The 17529-nt window shown below is 41.4% G+C and overlaps 1 protein-coding gene across 6 annotated transcripts in view; it reads right to left on the bottom strand.

The window, feature by feature from the left end:
* Positions 1–203: 203 nt before the first annotated feature.
* Positions 204–17529, bottom strand: part of LDLRAP1 (low density lipoprotein receptor adaptor protein 1) — a 79748-nt gene continuing 62422 nt past the window's right edge. For 3 of the 6 annotated variants that reach the window (XM_087970616.1, XM_087970619.1, XM_087970618.1), the window contains exons 7-9: positions 13817–13938; positions 10916–10950; positions 204–6378 (exon numbers count right to left, since the gene is read on the bottom strand). In XM_087970616.1, coding sequence (XP_087826742.1) covers positions 6228–6378; positions 10916–10950; positions 13817–13938 — 308 coding nt within the window. In that variant the 3' untranslated portion in view covers positions 204–6227. The other 3 variants (XR_015750440.1, XM_087970617.1, XM_087970620.1) reach the window with 3 other exon arrangements.

Here is a 17529-nt window from a genome sequence, read left to right as displayed (position 1 = left end):
CTCCCAGAATTCCTCAGCCAGCATCTGGCTGAGGAATTCTGGGAGTTGAAGTCCACAAGTCTTAAAGTTGCCAAGGTTGGACACCCCTGGACTACATGTTCAATTGGATTTCAGGCTTTGGTTAATTACTGTTTAGTTTGCAATCCTTTGTGTTTTCTAGTACCAAGCAGAAAAAAGAAAATGAATCAACATTCAACGTCCATGTGGAAAATAAGTACAAATTTTATTTTCTCAACAGCAGTAAGTACTTTTTACAGCATATGTTTATTTAAATACACAGGCACATTATGTCTATTATGTAAGCTTTGAAAAACTTATGGAGGAATGAATATCCACATGGAGATGAAACTTTTTTTGGACAATTCTGAGAACCGTCACAACTTCCTTTCTCTTAAGACCACACCACACATTCAAAGAAATGAGATTTGAGATGATAACATACATACCACTTTGGGCTTGTGCCCAAAGCACAGGTAGTCCTCAATTTACAACCAATTGTTTAGTGACTGCTTGAAGTTAAAACAGCACGGAAAAAAAGTGACTTACCGACAGCTTTTCACATGACCATTACAGCAAACCCCATGGTCATGTGATCAAAATTCAGGCGCTTGACAACTGGCATGTATTTATGATAGTTGCAGTGTCCCAGGGTCATGTGATCATCTTTTGCAGTCTTCTGGCAAGCAAAGTCAGTGGGGAAGGCAGATTCACTTAACAACCAGGTTACTAACTTAACAACTGCAGTGATTCACTTAACAACCGTGGCAGGAAATTTTGGGCTCAGGTATAGTCATAAGTCTAGGACTACCTGTAGAAAACTAGCAAAGGAAGGTATAAATTGGAGACACAATGTCTCTGCTAGACATTTCCCTTTAGGAATTATTTGTTAGCATGGACACTATAGGGCAGTAATATTCCTCCTGTCTCACATTCTGAAGTGATGTCTTCATTGAGGCCACGTCAGCCTGCTTGGGTGTGACAGCCAAGCATCAATTTGGGCAGGGGTGCCATTGAACCAGTGTAACAACCGCTTTGGTGAGCGCACACTTTGCTGATCGTTGAAGCAAACCAATCGCTCATTGCTGATCCTCGGAGCTACCAGTTCACTTGAACCGGGCCAAACCGATAGAATACCACCCCTGAATTTGGGGCATGAAATTACAGCTAACTTTGCTCAGAAGGAGATGCAGCTTAGAGACAAAGGAGATGCTTTAAAAGTAATCCAAAACAGAAATGGTTTGCATCATGTGGAGGTATAGGCTGTGTGGCAAAAATCTTAATTTTTTGCATCCCGAAGGAACTTTGAAGATTTCTCCTCTGGATTTTTCTAGATCAGTACTTCTCAACCTTAAGCCATTTCCAGATGTGTTGAAGTCCACAGCTCTGAAAGTTGGCAAGATTGAAAAACAGTGCTCTCAATCCATCTCTAAGGGGCAAAATTCCAAATTGTGTGGTTTCCTGTTCAATTATCTGCCAGCCCCTAAGCAGAACTTTGGATTCAAGATGTACTATTTACAGACATATTAAAAAGTGCATTTATGTCCCTTCAGGAAGGAACATTAGCATTTCAAAAGCCAATTATGGCTTAGTATATTTCCCACAAGGTCACCAATATGAGAAACTGTGATTATTCCATTATCCAAAAATCAGTGTTAAATGTAATCTTTTAATAGCACTAATCCTGGTTTCCCCATTATTTGCTTTTCTAAATCCAGAATATAAAATGAGAAATTAAGTGGGAGAACACCTTTTCACAGGGTTGCAGGTCAGTGAGAGAGGGAAGAAAAACATATGCAAGCATAGTTAATATTTTTTTTTACACTTTAAAGCCAAAAAACCCTTCTGTGTGCTTTCAAAATCTAGATAGACACCTCTCAGGGTTAAATACTTAGCCACAACCCAATTAATCAAGGCAAAATGAAAAAGGGGCTTAAGAAGATAAAGAAACACAAGGACCGCTGTCGCCTAAAAAGTATCTACATTTTCTGAGATTTTCCCAGATAGTAAATAGGAAAAAAAAATTGCTCATCAGCCCTGCCAGCATGAGAGACAACACTGATCATTTGGATACAGATCTGGAAAAGCTCATTTTTTGAGGAAAGTTATCTAACAGCTGGTTTATATTCCTTTGGAAAGAAATACAGGCAGTCTTTGACTTATGGCCACCACTGGGGCCAGCCAGAATTTCTATTTGCTAAGCAAGGCGATTGTTAAGTGAGCTGTGCATTATTTTATGACATTTTTGCTACAGTTGTTCTAAGCAGATCACTGAAGTTGTTAAGTAAATCATGTAGTCTTTAAGCGAATCTGGTTTTCCCCCACCAACTTTGCTCGTTGGAAGCCAGCTGGGAAGCTGCAAGTGTCATAAAACACAAGCCCGGTTTTGATCAAGTGACCATGGGGATGCTGCAATGTGTTCTGATCCAGCTACCCAAACATGACAAACCCTCTGACATGAACTCAAAAGGTTCCTTTATTAGGAACACCACAGCAGCCCCAGCAAAAAAGTTTATCTTGCAGGCTAACAAGTCCATCAGTGAGGAAGAATATTGTCTGCCAAACCTATTCATCTACGCCCCCTGCCTTTTATCCCCAGAGCAAGAGGGGGGCCTCACTGACAGAGGTGGCTCTTCCTTCCCAGGGACCGGCCCATAGATTTCCACTGCTCTCCTCTCCTCTGCCTTCTGTGCAGTCGCGCGTCAGGCACTGGACCCGGCTGTTCCTCCTCTTCCTCATCAACCATTTCCAGACCGGGGGCTGTTGACTCTCCATCTGAGGGCTGATGGATGGCCCGGGCTCCGCTTCTGTCTGTCTCTCTCTTTCTGACAGCTCCATTCCCACTTCCTCCTCTGAGCTCTCAGACTGCCCTGATGCTGACCCCGATTCTCACGCCTCCTCCTCCTCCTCCTCTGATTCAGCTACTGAAGGGGCTAGTGGCCGACAGGCCACAACACAATGATCATTAAATGTGAAAACCCATCATAAGTCACTTCAGTGCCATTGCAACTTCAAACAGTCACTAAACAAATGGTCGTATGTTGAGGACGACCTGCATTGTTTTCCCTTAGTTTTGCTTCTTTTTGTCTCATTTCCAAAGTGCCAGCTATGATCTCAACTTAGTGGAGGAAGAAACAAAGACAAATTTCTGCTTTTGAAGACTTGAAATGACAGTCGGTTTTTTCCCTGTGGCTTTCCCTTCTCGCAACTGCCTCCCCTCCTCTCTCTCTAACACAAAAATTCTCTCTTGTGTTTCTGCCTTTCCCAGCATTGCACAAAGGCCTTCCGTCCTCTCCACTACCGACCTCCCGGGTCAGACCATCCACTCAGGCATGAGGTGAAAAGCAACCCCACAAAATACTTCCAGTTCAACAAGGTGCACTTGTCTCTCTCTCTCTCTCTGTATGTATATATATATATATATATATATATATATATATATATATATATATATATATATATATATATATATATATATATATATATATATATATATATTTCATTCAAATGCAAATCTGTTTACAAAATGGAATCGCATCTTTATAAAAAAGGACATGGAAGGGAATCATCGTCACTTTTACAAAGCTGCAGAATAGCAGGCCCTGTATCCGAATGCCACTTCTTTCCTCCAGTTTCTCAACACTTGGAAAATTAGTGTATCATGATAAATGTCTAACTAGAAAGCATCTTCCCATGTTTAATTACTGCTTGTTCAACAACTGTTTGAACTTAGGACCGTGCTGAATAAGTGGTAGAAATGACCAGTCCTCATATTTATGTCAGTCTCAGTGTTGCATTTGCTTAACAACAGCAACCAGAAGTGCTGGAATTTCCATCACTAAGTGACAAAGTGTGTGTGTATGTGTGTGTGTGTCATGGTGTGACACTTTACAAACACATCACTTAACAACATAAATACCAGCCCCAATTACCATTACTAAGTACGGACTGCCTGTATATTAAGAAAGAATTTCTTTAAAACAATCTCATTGCATAACTCATCCTCCTAGGGTCTAAAATAGGATTTCCCAACCTGGCAATTTCCAGGTATATGGACTTCAACCCCCAGAATTCCACAGCCAGCATAGATATTGCTGAGAATCCTGGGAGTTGAAGTCCACTCACCTTCAATTTACCAAAGTTGAGAAATACTGGTCTAAAACTTCAGCTGAATATAAGCCTATGATTTAGCGAAAACGCAACCAGGGTAAACTCCATGCTCTGAATTTTGTTTTAGTTCAACTCACATCTGGTTGAAAACTGACTATGTGCCATTAGCTGGCAAAAGGATTCAGACCAGATTCCAAGGAATTTAGAAGAGGGACAAGGAGTGCCTTATGAAAGCATGCGGAGGTTTGACAAAGACTCCTTGAATTATCCAACAGGACAACCAATGTGCTCCCAGTGATTTCCTAAAGGAGAAGGAATAAGCAGTCTTCCAATATTTGAGGGGCTGCCACAGAGAGGATGGAGTCAAGTTATTTTTCAAAGCACCTGAAGGCCAGACAAGGAATAATGGATGGAAACTGAACAAAGAGAGATTCAACCGGGAAATAAGGAGGAATTTTCTGACAGTGAGAACAATCGACCAGTGGAACAGAAGTTGCCTTCGGAAGTTGTGGGAGCTTCATCACTGGAAGTTTTCAAGAAGAGATTGGACTGCCATTTGTCAGAAATGGTGTAGGGTCTCCTGCTTAGGCGGGGGGTTGGACTAGGGGATCTACAAGGTCCCTTCCAACTCTGATTATCTAAATTACTCCATTAGAAAAACCCTGCTGATAATCATAAGAACTGAGTCCTTGGTACCATAACTTCTATTGCTAAGGTGAAAGTGCTCCATTCACTTTGGTGGGAAGGTAACAGTGTTCCGTCTGCCTTTGGGATGTAGCTATGCTGGCCACATGATCACAGAAATTGTCCTTGGACAAAGCTAGCTCCCTTGGCCAAGAAACTGAGATGAGCACTGTGCCCTAAAGTCAGACAAGACCGACAGAGAAATCTTTTACCTTTTACTGGAAGAAATATAATGAAACAAGACCAGAAGCTGAAGAGATTGTTATCAGACATGTTGAGATAAGGAAGAGTGTTCATTACTCCAACCCGTCACATCCACAGCTCCGCCAACACTACCTGAACAAAGCTCAGTTTGGTTCCATTTTCTGGATCCCATGATCCTTATGTTTGGGTGGTTGCCTTCAGCCTTTGGTCAGAAATTATCCTGGGAGGTCCTAGATTCTCAGCTGCTATGGGATGCCACCAATTGGATTAGGATGCCAGGAACTGTTGGTTCCAAATGAGAAGGTCATCACTTCCCTATCTTTTATAGGACAACGTCCAAAGCTCGTAGCATCCCACTTATGTGAAATAAGCTAAAAGTCGGAGTTGCTCAAGGTAACAATTAGCTGCTACCTAATCTTATGGCTGAGAAATATAAAAGCAAGGTGACTGTTAAGATGCAGAAGCAGCAGGAAAGAGAAGTGATGGGTTTGAACTACGAAGGATGTAAGAAGAGAATCACTCTGATGCTGACCAAGGACATTCAAATGGTTTGAATGACTTCATTCTTGAATCCAGTCAAGATCCTTCTTTAGCTTTGCCATGTCTAATAGATGGGTAGCTACTATCAGCTCTATCCTAAGGACCCCAACATTATTTCTCCAGTCCGCTCCAGCCAGTTCAGCTCTTCCAAAATAAAAATATCTGAAAGTTCTGATATTGCTAAGGAGATCCTGCGTCCTTCACGAAACACAACTGTCATGACTGCTTACCACATGCAATCCCAAGGGGGAAACTGTCAATGTTATAATGTTAAGCTACATGATGCTACATCATCTCCATAATAGATGCAAATCTGAAAGAGTCTTGAATAAATCTATTCAACGAGCACCTTGTCATCTCCATAAAAGCAAAGACCCAAAAAGGTCATACAAAAAAAGCTGTATTAAAATATCTCAAACAACCGCCCCAATCTGGCATCCACCAGATAATGCATCCTATAGTCCTAATATATCTGGAAGACACTTAAGGGGAAAAGCTGAAGTAAAACTTTGGTCAAAAGTTGAAGGGCGTCAACATGACTCCTACCTAAACCAAATCAAGGCTTTGGGGGCCTCTTCTCTTTTAATTAACCCTTTCCAGTTACAGCCAGCAGAATACAGTGCATCAAGTTCTTAGAGGTTATCTTACTTGAGGAGAAAAAAGGCTTAACAAGGGGAAAAAAAAAAAAGATGTCAAAACTCAAAGAGTTGGCCATCTTTTTCGGTCTCCATCGTGGAATCTACTTTGTCCCAGTCAACCGGCGAGAGGATTTGAGCACTTTGGATGTCTTGAGGTGTCAGGCTGATGTCAAGGACTTGTGGGTTGGTTCGGGATTGTGCCAGCCTGGAATGACAAGGCAAGACAAAAAGGTGAAGAAACGAAGGTGCCAGTGCTGGCTTGCCAAGGAAGAGGAGAAGGAAGACACAGCTTCCTGGTACAGGCAGGACAGAGTTTAGAAAAGCTCCCTCACAGAAATATAGAATTAAATCCCACGAAAGGAAAAAAAAAAAAAAAAGTCGCTCACAAGGAAAGATGGCCCAAGATCATTAGGCTGGAAAATCTGGTCCTTCTATGGCAGGGGTGTCAAACTTGATTTCATTGAGGGCCACATTATTGTTGTGTTTGACCTTGGGGTGCTGAGGGGGGGGGGCATGGCCAGCTCAACATCACTTGTGTTGGGGGCGCCGGTGGTGGCCTGAGTGCTCTGCCAATGAAAATGGGCACCCAAGCTCCATTTTCGGCTCTGACAGCCTCCTGCAACCCTCTGACAGCGAAAACGGAGCTCAGGAGGGCTCCATTTTCACTGGCAGAGGCACCACAGGCTAGTCCATCACTGTTTCCAGGGTGGCCCCATGGGACTGATGAAACCACCCCCGGGCCTTGAGTTTGACAGCCCTGATCTATGGGGAAGGGCAATCTTTAGTAAAAGGTGAAAGGTTTTTACAATATGAAGAGAAACCAGAAAATGTCTATGGGCCGGGTTCATTTCTCCAACATGGTCAAGTTCTCAGAGTTTGTACTCGGTTCACCAAAAGTTATTCTAGGGAAAATCTGGATTCTTCTGTTAAAAAAAAAAAGTTGTCAGGGGAAAAAAAAATGCACCAGGCAAATTGTGAATTAAAATGCTGGTTTGATGCTCACCCCAGCAGGCATCACGATTTGTAAATCTGAAGTCCAATGTGCCAAGCTTAAGAGTTTCCCCAAAAGATCAAAATGAGAAAGGATGATGCTGAAATAATCCCCAAAATGAGACCTTGGGGGAAATGGATCGATCCATCCACGCTCACTTCGTCCTTCTGCAACCCTCGTCATGCCTCTGTGCAAAGGCTGACCAGCAGAGGGAGCAGTTGGCCCAAAGCCACCACCCGATGACCTCATGAGAAAGAAGGGAGTGTCCCACAGGTGCCAACACTGTCACGTGGGAGGATCAGTGATAATATTTTTAGTACTTAGTACTTATTTGATTTGTCAATCGCTTACAAGATACAGGTATAAGAATAAATATGGTTTTGAATACATGAGATACTTATAAGAAAAATAAAAAACAATAGGACAAGGGACAGTAGGCACGATTGGTACGCTTATGCACGCCCCCTACAGGCCTCTTAGGAAGGGGGTGCGGTCAATAGTAGACAGTCTAAGGTTAAAGTTTTTGGGGTTTGGGGAAGAAACCACAGAGTCAAGTAGAGCAGGGGTCTCCAAGCTTGGCCACTTTAAGCCTGGAGGACTTCAACTTCCAGAATTCCCCAGCCAGCTTTGCTGGCTGGGGAATTCTGGGAGTTGAAGTCCTCCAGGCTTAAAGTGGCCAAGCTTGGAGACCCCTGAGGTAGACTATTCCAAACATTGACCACTCTGTTGCTGAAGTCGTAATTTCTGCAGTCAAGTTTGGTGCAGTTAACCTTGAGTTTGTATCTATTGTGTGCCTTCTCTGCCCTGAAGGACGATCCTCAACGGAAACTTTTCTGCAAGCCCACGAAGAAATATGGGCAAATTTTGGAAAGCCTTTTAGAAGTTTCTCAGCCTAGTGGACCTGGGAAAGACACAACTCTGAAGGCATCTCTGTAAACCATCCAACGCTCTGCATGCCTTGGGCAAAAAAATCCCCAAAAGCAGCCTTTTGCCAAAACATGAGAAGGAACTAGTCAGACCACGAAATACCATAGGCAGAAAGATGTGTGATATTACAGGGTGGAGCACCAGGAAAGGAACACCACCCATGTCTATTTAAGCCAAGGGTGTCCCAACCTGGGCAGCTTTCAGACCTGTGGATTTCAACTCCCAGAATTCTCCGGACAGCCATGATTATAAACAGCTCCTGATTATAGTAAAGAGCCAGGTGTCATCAGCTTGGAAGCGCCTGATTAAAAAGCATGATTCAGGAAGCTGAAAAGATTACATTTTCCTCTGTTAAGGAGCTTTTCCTTTGACCCAGAAGGAAAGCAAGCTTTTGGCTAGGAAGCAGATGGCAGTGACCTGTTATGATACACGTGTTATAATTTGGGGGTAATTGTGCGCCCCAATAAGTATTCCAATTCAGGTATACGTGGCTGTTTAAATCAGGGGTGGCAAGAAAGATCGTAAAATGGGGCCAAGTTCATTTTATAACTGTCTTGCTTAGCAACGGAAATTTTGGGCTCACTTGTGGTCATAAGTGACAGACTACCTGTACAACTTTTGATTGCGAGCTAGGGTGAAACCCATTAAGCAGTTGATTAGTTTCCTTTGCTCAAGGCAGTTTAAACCTGCCACTGCTGGCTGGAGAATTCTGGGAGTTGAAGTCCACCTGTCTAAAAGTTGCTAAAGTTGAGGAACACAGATCTATATACTACACACCCATTAAATATAGTGCATGCACTTTCTTGCGTGTGTATATGTAACACCGTAAATCAGGGTACTCGGGTGGCTTTGTGGGCAAGGAAGCCTTTCTTGAGCATTGATGGCCATCATCTAGCTAGAATCTCAAAATTCCTGAGTTGACTTTTACTCAGCTTGATAGCTGCCAAGGTTTGGGGGACAGTAGCTGATTAGGGATGTCCATGGAAGTCAGTATTATTTATGCAATCTTTTTTCATTGCATTTTCACAGGTCAGGAGGCAGAGCTGGGCCTGTGAAATTTTCCACTTTAGGTGCCAAAACAAATTGCTTGGCTCTAGGTGCTGTGAACTTTGATGTCAACTTTGATGAGGCGAGGCAGATGCGACAACCGGCAGTGTGGGCTCAGAAGAATTATGTTTATTATGGTTATTTATTCCTAAGGTTGATGTTCCCATTCTCATGCTCGTAAAATCAGGTCAGACATGTAACTGATCCCCTTTACAAGCATCACGACTTATGACGATCGTAACTTGAAGACCACCTGTATGAATTTAATAGCTTGGGGGTAAGTTGTTCTATAGGTTTGGGGCCACTACCAAGAAGCCATTTATAGGTATTATCAGGGAAATTCCATGATAGGCCAGGAATGAGACCAAAAATGAATCATGAAGAATGTAGAAAGATACTCCACTCAGTATCAAGGATGCAGCTGTAGAGGTGGTCAGCGGTATTAAGTATCCGTGGGTGCAGATAACTAACAATCTGAACTGGTCTCTCCACACATCATCCTCAGTGAAGCGTGCAAACCAGCGCCTGCATTTCCTGCATTGGATAAGGACAGCACATCTTTCTCCTTCTGTCCTGGCCACATTTTACAGAGGCACGATTGAGAGCATTTTAACAAACTGCATCACTGTTTGGCTGGGTGGCAGCAGTGCCTCAGATAGAAAGTCCATACAGAGAGTGGTGAGGACAGCGGAGAAGTTTATAGGAAGCTCATTTCTCGTTATTCAGGATACTGCTTATAAACGCTATGTGCTTAGAGCTCAAAGCATTTTAGAGACCCCACACACCCACTTCACGGTCTGCTTCTGTTGCTCCCCTCTGGGAGGAGGTTTTGAAGTATTTCTAGCAGGACTTCCAGATTCTGTAACAGCTTTGTTCCCTAGGCCATCTGTCTGGTAAACACCCAAGATTTGTTTTTCTTATCATGTACATGTATACATCTAAACTAGACTGTGTTGTTTCTCCATGTCATATAATATATGTAGGTACATGCATCATTATCTATCTATCTATCTATCTATCTATCTATCTATCTATCTATCTATCTATCTATCTAGTCATGTTTCTGTAATGTATATTAGAGGAGGAGACTCTTTGAAAGCTGTATGCAACAAAATTTCAGTTAGTGTACATTCAAAATGTTAATAAAGTTATTCTAAGTCTCTAATCTAAGTAAGTCTTCTAAAAGTGGTAAAAGGGGTGTCTCTGTTTGCAGACTGTGCATCCAGTTTATCATTTCCATTTTTACTGCCTTTGAAATCTGGCCAGCTGTTGGCTTTACGGGTTTTTTTCCTGGTATTCTATCAATACCTCACCTGACAAAGAATTTTAGAGAACCCAAAAGTGTGCACATTATTTTTAGTGCATGCTGCTATGTGATCAGTGATTAAATTTTCTCCCCAGTTCCTCCCTTTGTAGGCTGGGAGTTGAAATGCAAGCCAAGAGTCAAACTGGTTACCCTCCATTTTAGAAGGTGAGAGCATCCAATTTAAGCAACTTCCTTTTTATAAGCATTCGCCAAGAGGCTGACACATTTAAGGGATTTAATCCCCACCTGTACACACAAATTAGCTCCTGCCCTAAGAAGTTATCAAAATATTTGACTTATCCGAGCAGCCAAATCCTTTGTTCAATTAGTCAGACAGACCACCAATGAAAGGCTGGGCTGCTGCTGACAGTTTAGCTTAAGGGAGAGAGAAGGGAAGGGTCATTAATCAAATCTATTTCTTGGCCAAGCCCCTAGCAGAAAGATGCTCCTGGAAGACTTGATCATAATTACCTTGAAAACGCTTCATCCAGTTCATCATTCATTGCCTTTGTTATAAAAAGAAAGGGGAGGGGAGAAATAAAACTATAAATCCAACGGAAATGAAACAATTATTCAAATATCACATCGGTTTAACCAAGTGCTTTTTCTGTTGTATTTGCAATTCCTTCTTTTAGCCATAGGCTTAAAAAATTAGTAGATTTTTACTAGCTGGTTCTAAGGTCAGTAACCCATCCTTCTTTGTTAGATGACAAGAGGACAACACAACATCTAAGTGCTCATGGAGAAGGCATTTGACAAGGTAAATCTGAACCTCTCCAATCGCCTTCTGTCCACTTGCTTCTTTTCCATAGAAATTGAAGGGGTAGAGAAGCCGTCCGGTTAGTTCCAGCTCTCCTATGCATGGTAGCACTTTTGGGTCCAAAACCTACAAAGCAACTTTAGGGAAACTTGCCAAAGGTCTTCAGGAAACTGATGACCTCTCTTCTGCACTGGACCAATCCAGGTAAATTGCAATTCAGTGTGAGATAAAACTGTCTATTAATATAAGCCAGTGGTTCTCAAATTTGCAACTTTAAGATGTGTGGACTTCAACTTCCAGAATTGAAGTTGAAGTCCGCACTCCTTAAAATGGCCAATGTTGAAAAAATACTGATATAAGCAGTTGGACAGTGAAACCAATTGCCCAGAGAAGTGTTTGGCTGCCCTTTGATTGATAGGTTCAAATGGAATCAGGGTAGCCATTTGTTTTGGATCCATCCTTGTTATACTTTCATTGACCAGGGGTTGGTCTTGATGACTTGAAGAATAGAATAGAATTCTTTATTGGCCAAGTGTGATTGGACACACAAGGAATTTGTCTTGGTGCAAATGCTCTCAGAGCACATAAAAGAAAAGATACATTCGTCAAGAGTCAAGAATCATAAGGTGCAACACTTAATGATAGTCATAGGGTACAATAACCAATCAAATCATACTAGGAAACAGTCAATATAGATCATAAGGATACAAGCGACAAAGTTACAGTCATACAGTCACAAGTAGGAGGGGATGGGTGAATTCTAACTTGACTGATTCTAACAATACAAAAGAAAAGTGGCATGCTATTCTTCATCGAGGAACTTCAAATTTCTTGTAGGAGATGCTCTTAGCCCTGGATCATAGATCATAGATTAGATTGCCTACAAAATAAATTCCCTCTCCTGTGGGCTTTTGATCCCTGGAGTCCACTCATTAACAAATGTAGAGAAATTGAAAGCAGAAACCATGCAGAGACTATAGGAGAGATGGAAGAACCTCGATTGCTCCAAGAATCCCCAAATCACAGTTACGAGCTTCCCCTCTCCTTAGTCGTGGTGATTGGTGCTCATGCAGTCGTTGTCTGTTTGCCACAAGGAGAAAGCCACTGTCTGTGGAGATTCTCAATCATCCAGGTCATGGTTGTCCCAAAGGTGCTTTTCAAAACACAACTGGACTTTCCCAGGTTTTGTTTTTGTTTTTTACTTGAAAATGTTTTGCTTCTCATCCAAGAAGCTTTTTCAGTTCTGGCTGAAGAACTGAAGAAGCTTCTTGGGTGAGAAGCAAAACATTTTTTTTAAAAAGCCACCGGTTCCACTCCCCTGCGCTTAAGTCCCCTAGAGAGAGGATATGACACATCATGACAAGCATACTGTACTTCTGAATGTATTCGGTGTTTGATCCTGCCTTTTCCGGGCATGAAACAGCGTAGATATGCAAACAAGCAAGGAAAAGAAATGATGCAAGTTACACAAGGAAACCACTTGGACTTGACCATTAATGGAGAAATAAGGCAATACTGAAGAATCAGATGGGGAAAAAAAAGAGAAGAGACACTCTGTTAGGCAGCCTGCCAAACTCTGACTTACAATCCTTGACTTACAACCATTCAGTGAGTGACTGTCTAGCAGGTTCCAAGTCACGATGACACTTCAAAAAGTGGCTTTTAAGAGGTGCTGGCATTTACGACTGTCGCAGCATCCCCACAATCGCGTGATCAAAATCCAGGCGTTTGGCAATTGGTCTGTATTTACGACAGTTGCAGCATCCTGGGGTCACGTGATCACCATTTCTGATCTCCCCAGCCAGCTTCCAACAAGCGAAGTCGATGGGGGAAGCCAGGTTTGTTTTAATGACTCGATGATTCACATAACTGCAGTGACTTACTTTATAGGCAAAAAAGGTTGTAAAATCAGGCAAGACTCATTCATTGCCTTGCTTTGCGACAGAAATTCTGTTCCCAGTGATGCTCGTAAGTCAAGGACCATCAGAATGCTAGCCTAGGCCACTGTGGGTATGGGAAAGGATTGGTGGTTTCACAACTCTGCCACAGTGTGATGCCATAGCCTGATCTCTCCCCCTACACCTGACTTGCTCTATGACTGGGAGGAAAAAAATAACCCTGAAAAAGGAAGCCACTTTCTTTTCTTTGATCAGAAAAGGTTGGTTTAGAAGAGGCAGGAAACGTGCCTCAACTTGATGGAGCAGCCTGGGGGAACAATAAAGCATACTGCAGATCTACACACACACACACACACACACACACACACACACACACACACACACACACACGGCAATTTGGCTCCCGTTCCATCAGCAGCAAAATGGAAAGGAAGATGCCCTGTAACTCAATAGCAAGTTATCGTACTGTTCCCATTTAGCTCTTGTGCAAAACTGTGGCTTATTTTAATTAGAGTTTATTGAACACAGCACAGCTGATTTAAGACCGCACAATGCACTACGTCATAATCCCTCCCAGGCAAACCGCACTGAACAGGGATCAACAAACAACACACCGAGCCAAGAATCACACAAGCCACACTGGAGCGGGATGTGAAGCACATCACTTATTAAACGAGATCTTTGCCGCGACCACCGAGGCCTTCGCGCACTTACCCACACGTTGTTGTTTTCTGATGAAGGGGACCCAAAGATTCGGCCATCCACATGCACCGAATTTGTGTTCAAAGGAGTTCTGGTTACATTTTCTAAGTCTAGCAGGTTTTCTACAGTGGCTGCTTTGTGTGGAAAGGAAAATAAATAAATAAGGATGAGATAGAAGAATAAGAATGAAAAATAAGAATACGGGCAATCCTCAACTTATGACCACAATTGAGCCCAACATTTATATTTTTAAGTGAGAAACTTAAAAACTCACTTGAGTTTTGCCTCATTTTATGACCTTTCTTGCCACATGACTCTGAGACACTACAACCATCATAAATGTGAGTCAGTTTTCAAGCATGCGAATGACTAGGGGGATGCTACAATGGTCATAAGAGTGAAAAATGGTCATAAGTCACTTTTTTCTTTTTTTTATTATAACAAATTTTATTAGTTTTTACAAAACAATACACAAACAAAGCATAAAATATAATAACATGAAAGATCTTTTCTGAAAAAACCAATAGAACATCTTATTTAGAGACAGAATAATTCCAAATTATCACATTTCCATACAAGCACAATTTAATATATATATTTACGTTATCTGTTCAACTTCATATCTTATCCCAACTTCTCTTTATTTCTCCCTTTCATTCTATTATTCAAATTATATTTCTTGTTAATAGAAATTTTATTGCTTTTCAAGGACAATACACAAACAAACAAAACATAAAACATAAAAACATAAAATATCTTTTCTGAAAGTTGATTGATCCCGGGTTAAAACTCTTCGTACAGACACAAATTCAAAAATCATATTCATTTTATATACCATTCCATATCTTATTACCATTTTCAATTTTCTATATAGCTTCTCCCCTCTTTTAACTTTCTTAGTTTTATTTTATTTATCTCATCTCAATTCAAATCATAATACTTATCATTCTTTGTCTGTTCTATTTCCAGCTATCCATTCATCTTTTCTCTTTAAACAAAACTTCTCCTGTACACTGATTGGAGTATGACGCCTTTAACTCTTTCCCCTAACTTAATAATACTTAATATAACACATAACTTGTATTGGGATTCTGTTTAGTACATTCTAAAGTTACACAATGTATTTTATAAGAGAGAAAAAACGAATAACAACAAAGGAACAAATTTATAAGTATATAATGTAGTTAAGACCACTATCAATGCCATTAAAAAACTAATCATACATATTAATACTCATTTATATCTTAAGCATTTTATTCTAAATACACATATAGAAACACAATCTTATGTACCTTTACAGAATCCCTTTTTCAATTAAATTTACCCATTGTCTCTGAATGAATTTTGTTTCTTTACATCTTGCTTCCCACCATTGAGGCTTCTCATCCCTTCCTTTCTCCCTTGCTTATTCTTCTCCTTGCCCTTTTTACCCCTTTGTCTCTCCACCTCCTTTTTCTTCTTCTGCTTTCCCCCTTTCTGTTGTTTTCTAACCTTGTATCCAACTTTCAGCTCATTTTTCTCTTTTTTGGTTGTTTTTTCAAATCTTAAAATCCCCCTTTTCTTTTCCTCTTTCTCCTCCTCCCCAAATAGAATCACTTGTTCATCAAAGATGGCTTCTTCTTTATCCCAGTCGTCCTGCTGCGCAGTCAATTTTTCATAGGTACATACCGCCATTTCTAGAAATTGAAAAAGAGTGCCCAAAGTATCTTTCCCTTCTTGTTCTTCTTTTTTGTATTTTTGATATTCAGTTTTTTAGTTCATCCATAAGCGATGCCATTGTAAAGAGAAATTTTTTTTCCAAAACAACCACCCAAGTACTTTTAATCAAAAATAATTCCCAAGAGTTCCAAAGTCACCAAACAATCCAAATAAACTATTTCTTTTAGTACTTTTTTCTTTCTTCCATTTCTCTTTCTGGGGTTGCTGTTTAATCACAAAGTTCCAATTAAAATATATCTTTTAGAAATCTTATTAATATTTAATAGCTCTTTAGAATTCTAGGCAATCTCCTCCATATTTTCAAATTCTGCTCCAATTTTTTTTCCTCTCCCTTCCCACTTAGAGCAAAAAAGATTTTTCTTTAAATGTTCAGAAATCCATATCCCTTTAGCATTTAATTACCTTCAATGTGGGTTTTCCGATTTCTCTTAGAGTTCTATCACTGTCACGTTCGGAAGGAGAGTGAAAAGAAAAAAAGCTTTTCCTTAACTTCCATTTGCCGCTTAACACACTCTGGAAACGATGTATCTTTAGTAGGTTTTAAATTCCAGGGTACTTTCACTGTTACTTTGTCCTGGTCAGCAAAGATCACTTTCACTTCTTCACAGCTCCTCCTGCACTTTCTTTTTTCGGCTGAGCTCTTCTATGTGGCGGCCATTGCTGACCGCCGCTCAGCTGCCTTCGGAAAAGGGGGTTTAGCCAGCTAGGGAAGAGAGGTGCAATATCTCTCGACCCTGCCAGACCCCCCCTATCTTTGCCACCTTCTACAGAGGTGGCTTAGCCCCGAAGCCGGATGGCTTGGGGCACTCGGGCAGTGAACACAGGCAGAAACCGCGTACGGTTGCGGAATCCTGCCTGCCCCGAAGCACTGCAAACCGGAAATCCATAAGTCACTTTTTTCAATGCCAGTCACTAAATGAACTGTTGTAAGTCAAGGACTAGCTTTAAGAGGTAGTCTAGTGGCACAATGTTTAGAATGCAGTACTGCAGGCTGATTCTGCTGTCTGCCAGCTGCCAGCAGTTCGAGTCTCACCGATTCAAAGTTGACTCAGCCTTCCATCCTTCCGAGGTGGATAAAATGTGGACCCAGATTGCTGTGGGCAATAGGCTGACTCTGTAAATCACTTAGAGAGGTCTGTAAAGCACTGTGAAGAGGTATATAAGTCTAAGTGCTGTTGCTATTGCAGATTAACTCTGCCCAGTGCCAGGAATTTGATCCTGACTGATCCAATATTGAGCTATATGTTTGATTTGGATACCTTTACCTTTCCTGCAAGAGCATACATAAAGTGTTGAGCCACAGTGGCGCAGTGGTTAGAGTGCTGTACTGCAGGTCACTTTTGCTGACTATCGGCTGCCTGCAATTTGGCAGATCGAATCTCACCAGGCTCAAGGTTGACTCAGATGTCCATCCTTCCAAAGTGGGTAAATGAGGACCCAGATTGTTGGGGGCAACAGGCTAACTCTGTAAACTGCTCGGAGAGGGCTGGAAAGTGAAGCAGTATATAAGTCTAAGTGCTATTGGTAATGATGAAGCTTAGGAGAGAAAAGGATTAGTTAAGGTTTTCTTTTCAGCCTCGGGTGGGCTGCAAACCTGCCTCAAAAGTTGCAGGATTTTCTTGAATTTTCCAGAAAGGAGGGCGGGGAAAAACATGGGCCCACAACAATACCTGTCAATCTCCTAGCCTGAGCTAGCCCCTAACTTTTTGCAAGAGTCTGTAGAACTGCAGAAAAGCCTCTTCTGTGAGCTGATGAATGTGCACCGACAACCTTTTTGAACCCCTTCTTCTCCACTGATAGTTGCTCTTTCTTACGGATGACGGAGAAATAAAACAGACTTTCTCTCTTGCCCTATACCTGGCTCTCCTCCCTGAAGGATCTCAAGGGCCATAAACTAGTTCCAGAAGCTTGTTTCGACTCTTTTCTATTTTCTTTGAAGAAGAAAACAAGTTCTTTCTCTATTTTCTGTTTAAAGTCTTTTTCTTTCAGTATCATATTATTTAAAG

Source organism: Notechis scutatus, chromosome 8 (assembly GCF_049901735.1).
Source record: "Notechis scutatus isolate UNSWTSFEM ecotype Mainland chromosome 8, rNotScu1.2, whole genome shotgun sequence".
NCBI classification, from domain to species: Eukaryota; Metazoa; Chordata; class Lepidosauria; order Squamata; family Elapidae; genus Notechis; species Notechis scutatus.
The sequence above is the reverse complement of the archived record's forward strand: the minus strand, read 5'-3'. Positions and strand labels throughout refer to the sequence as shown.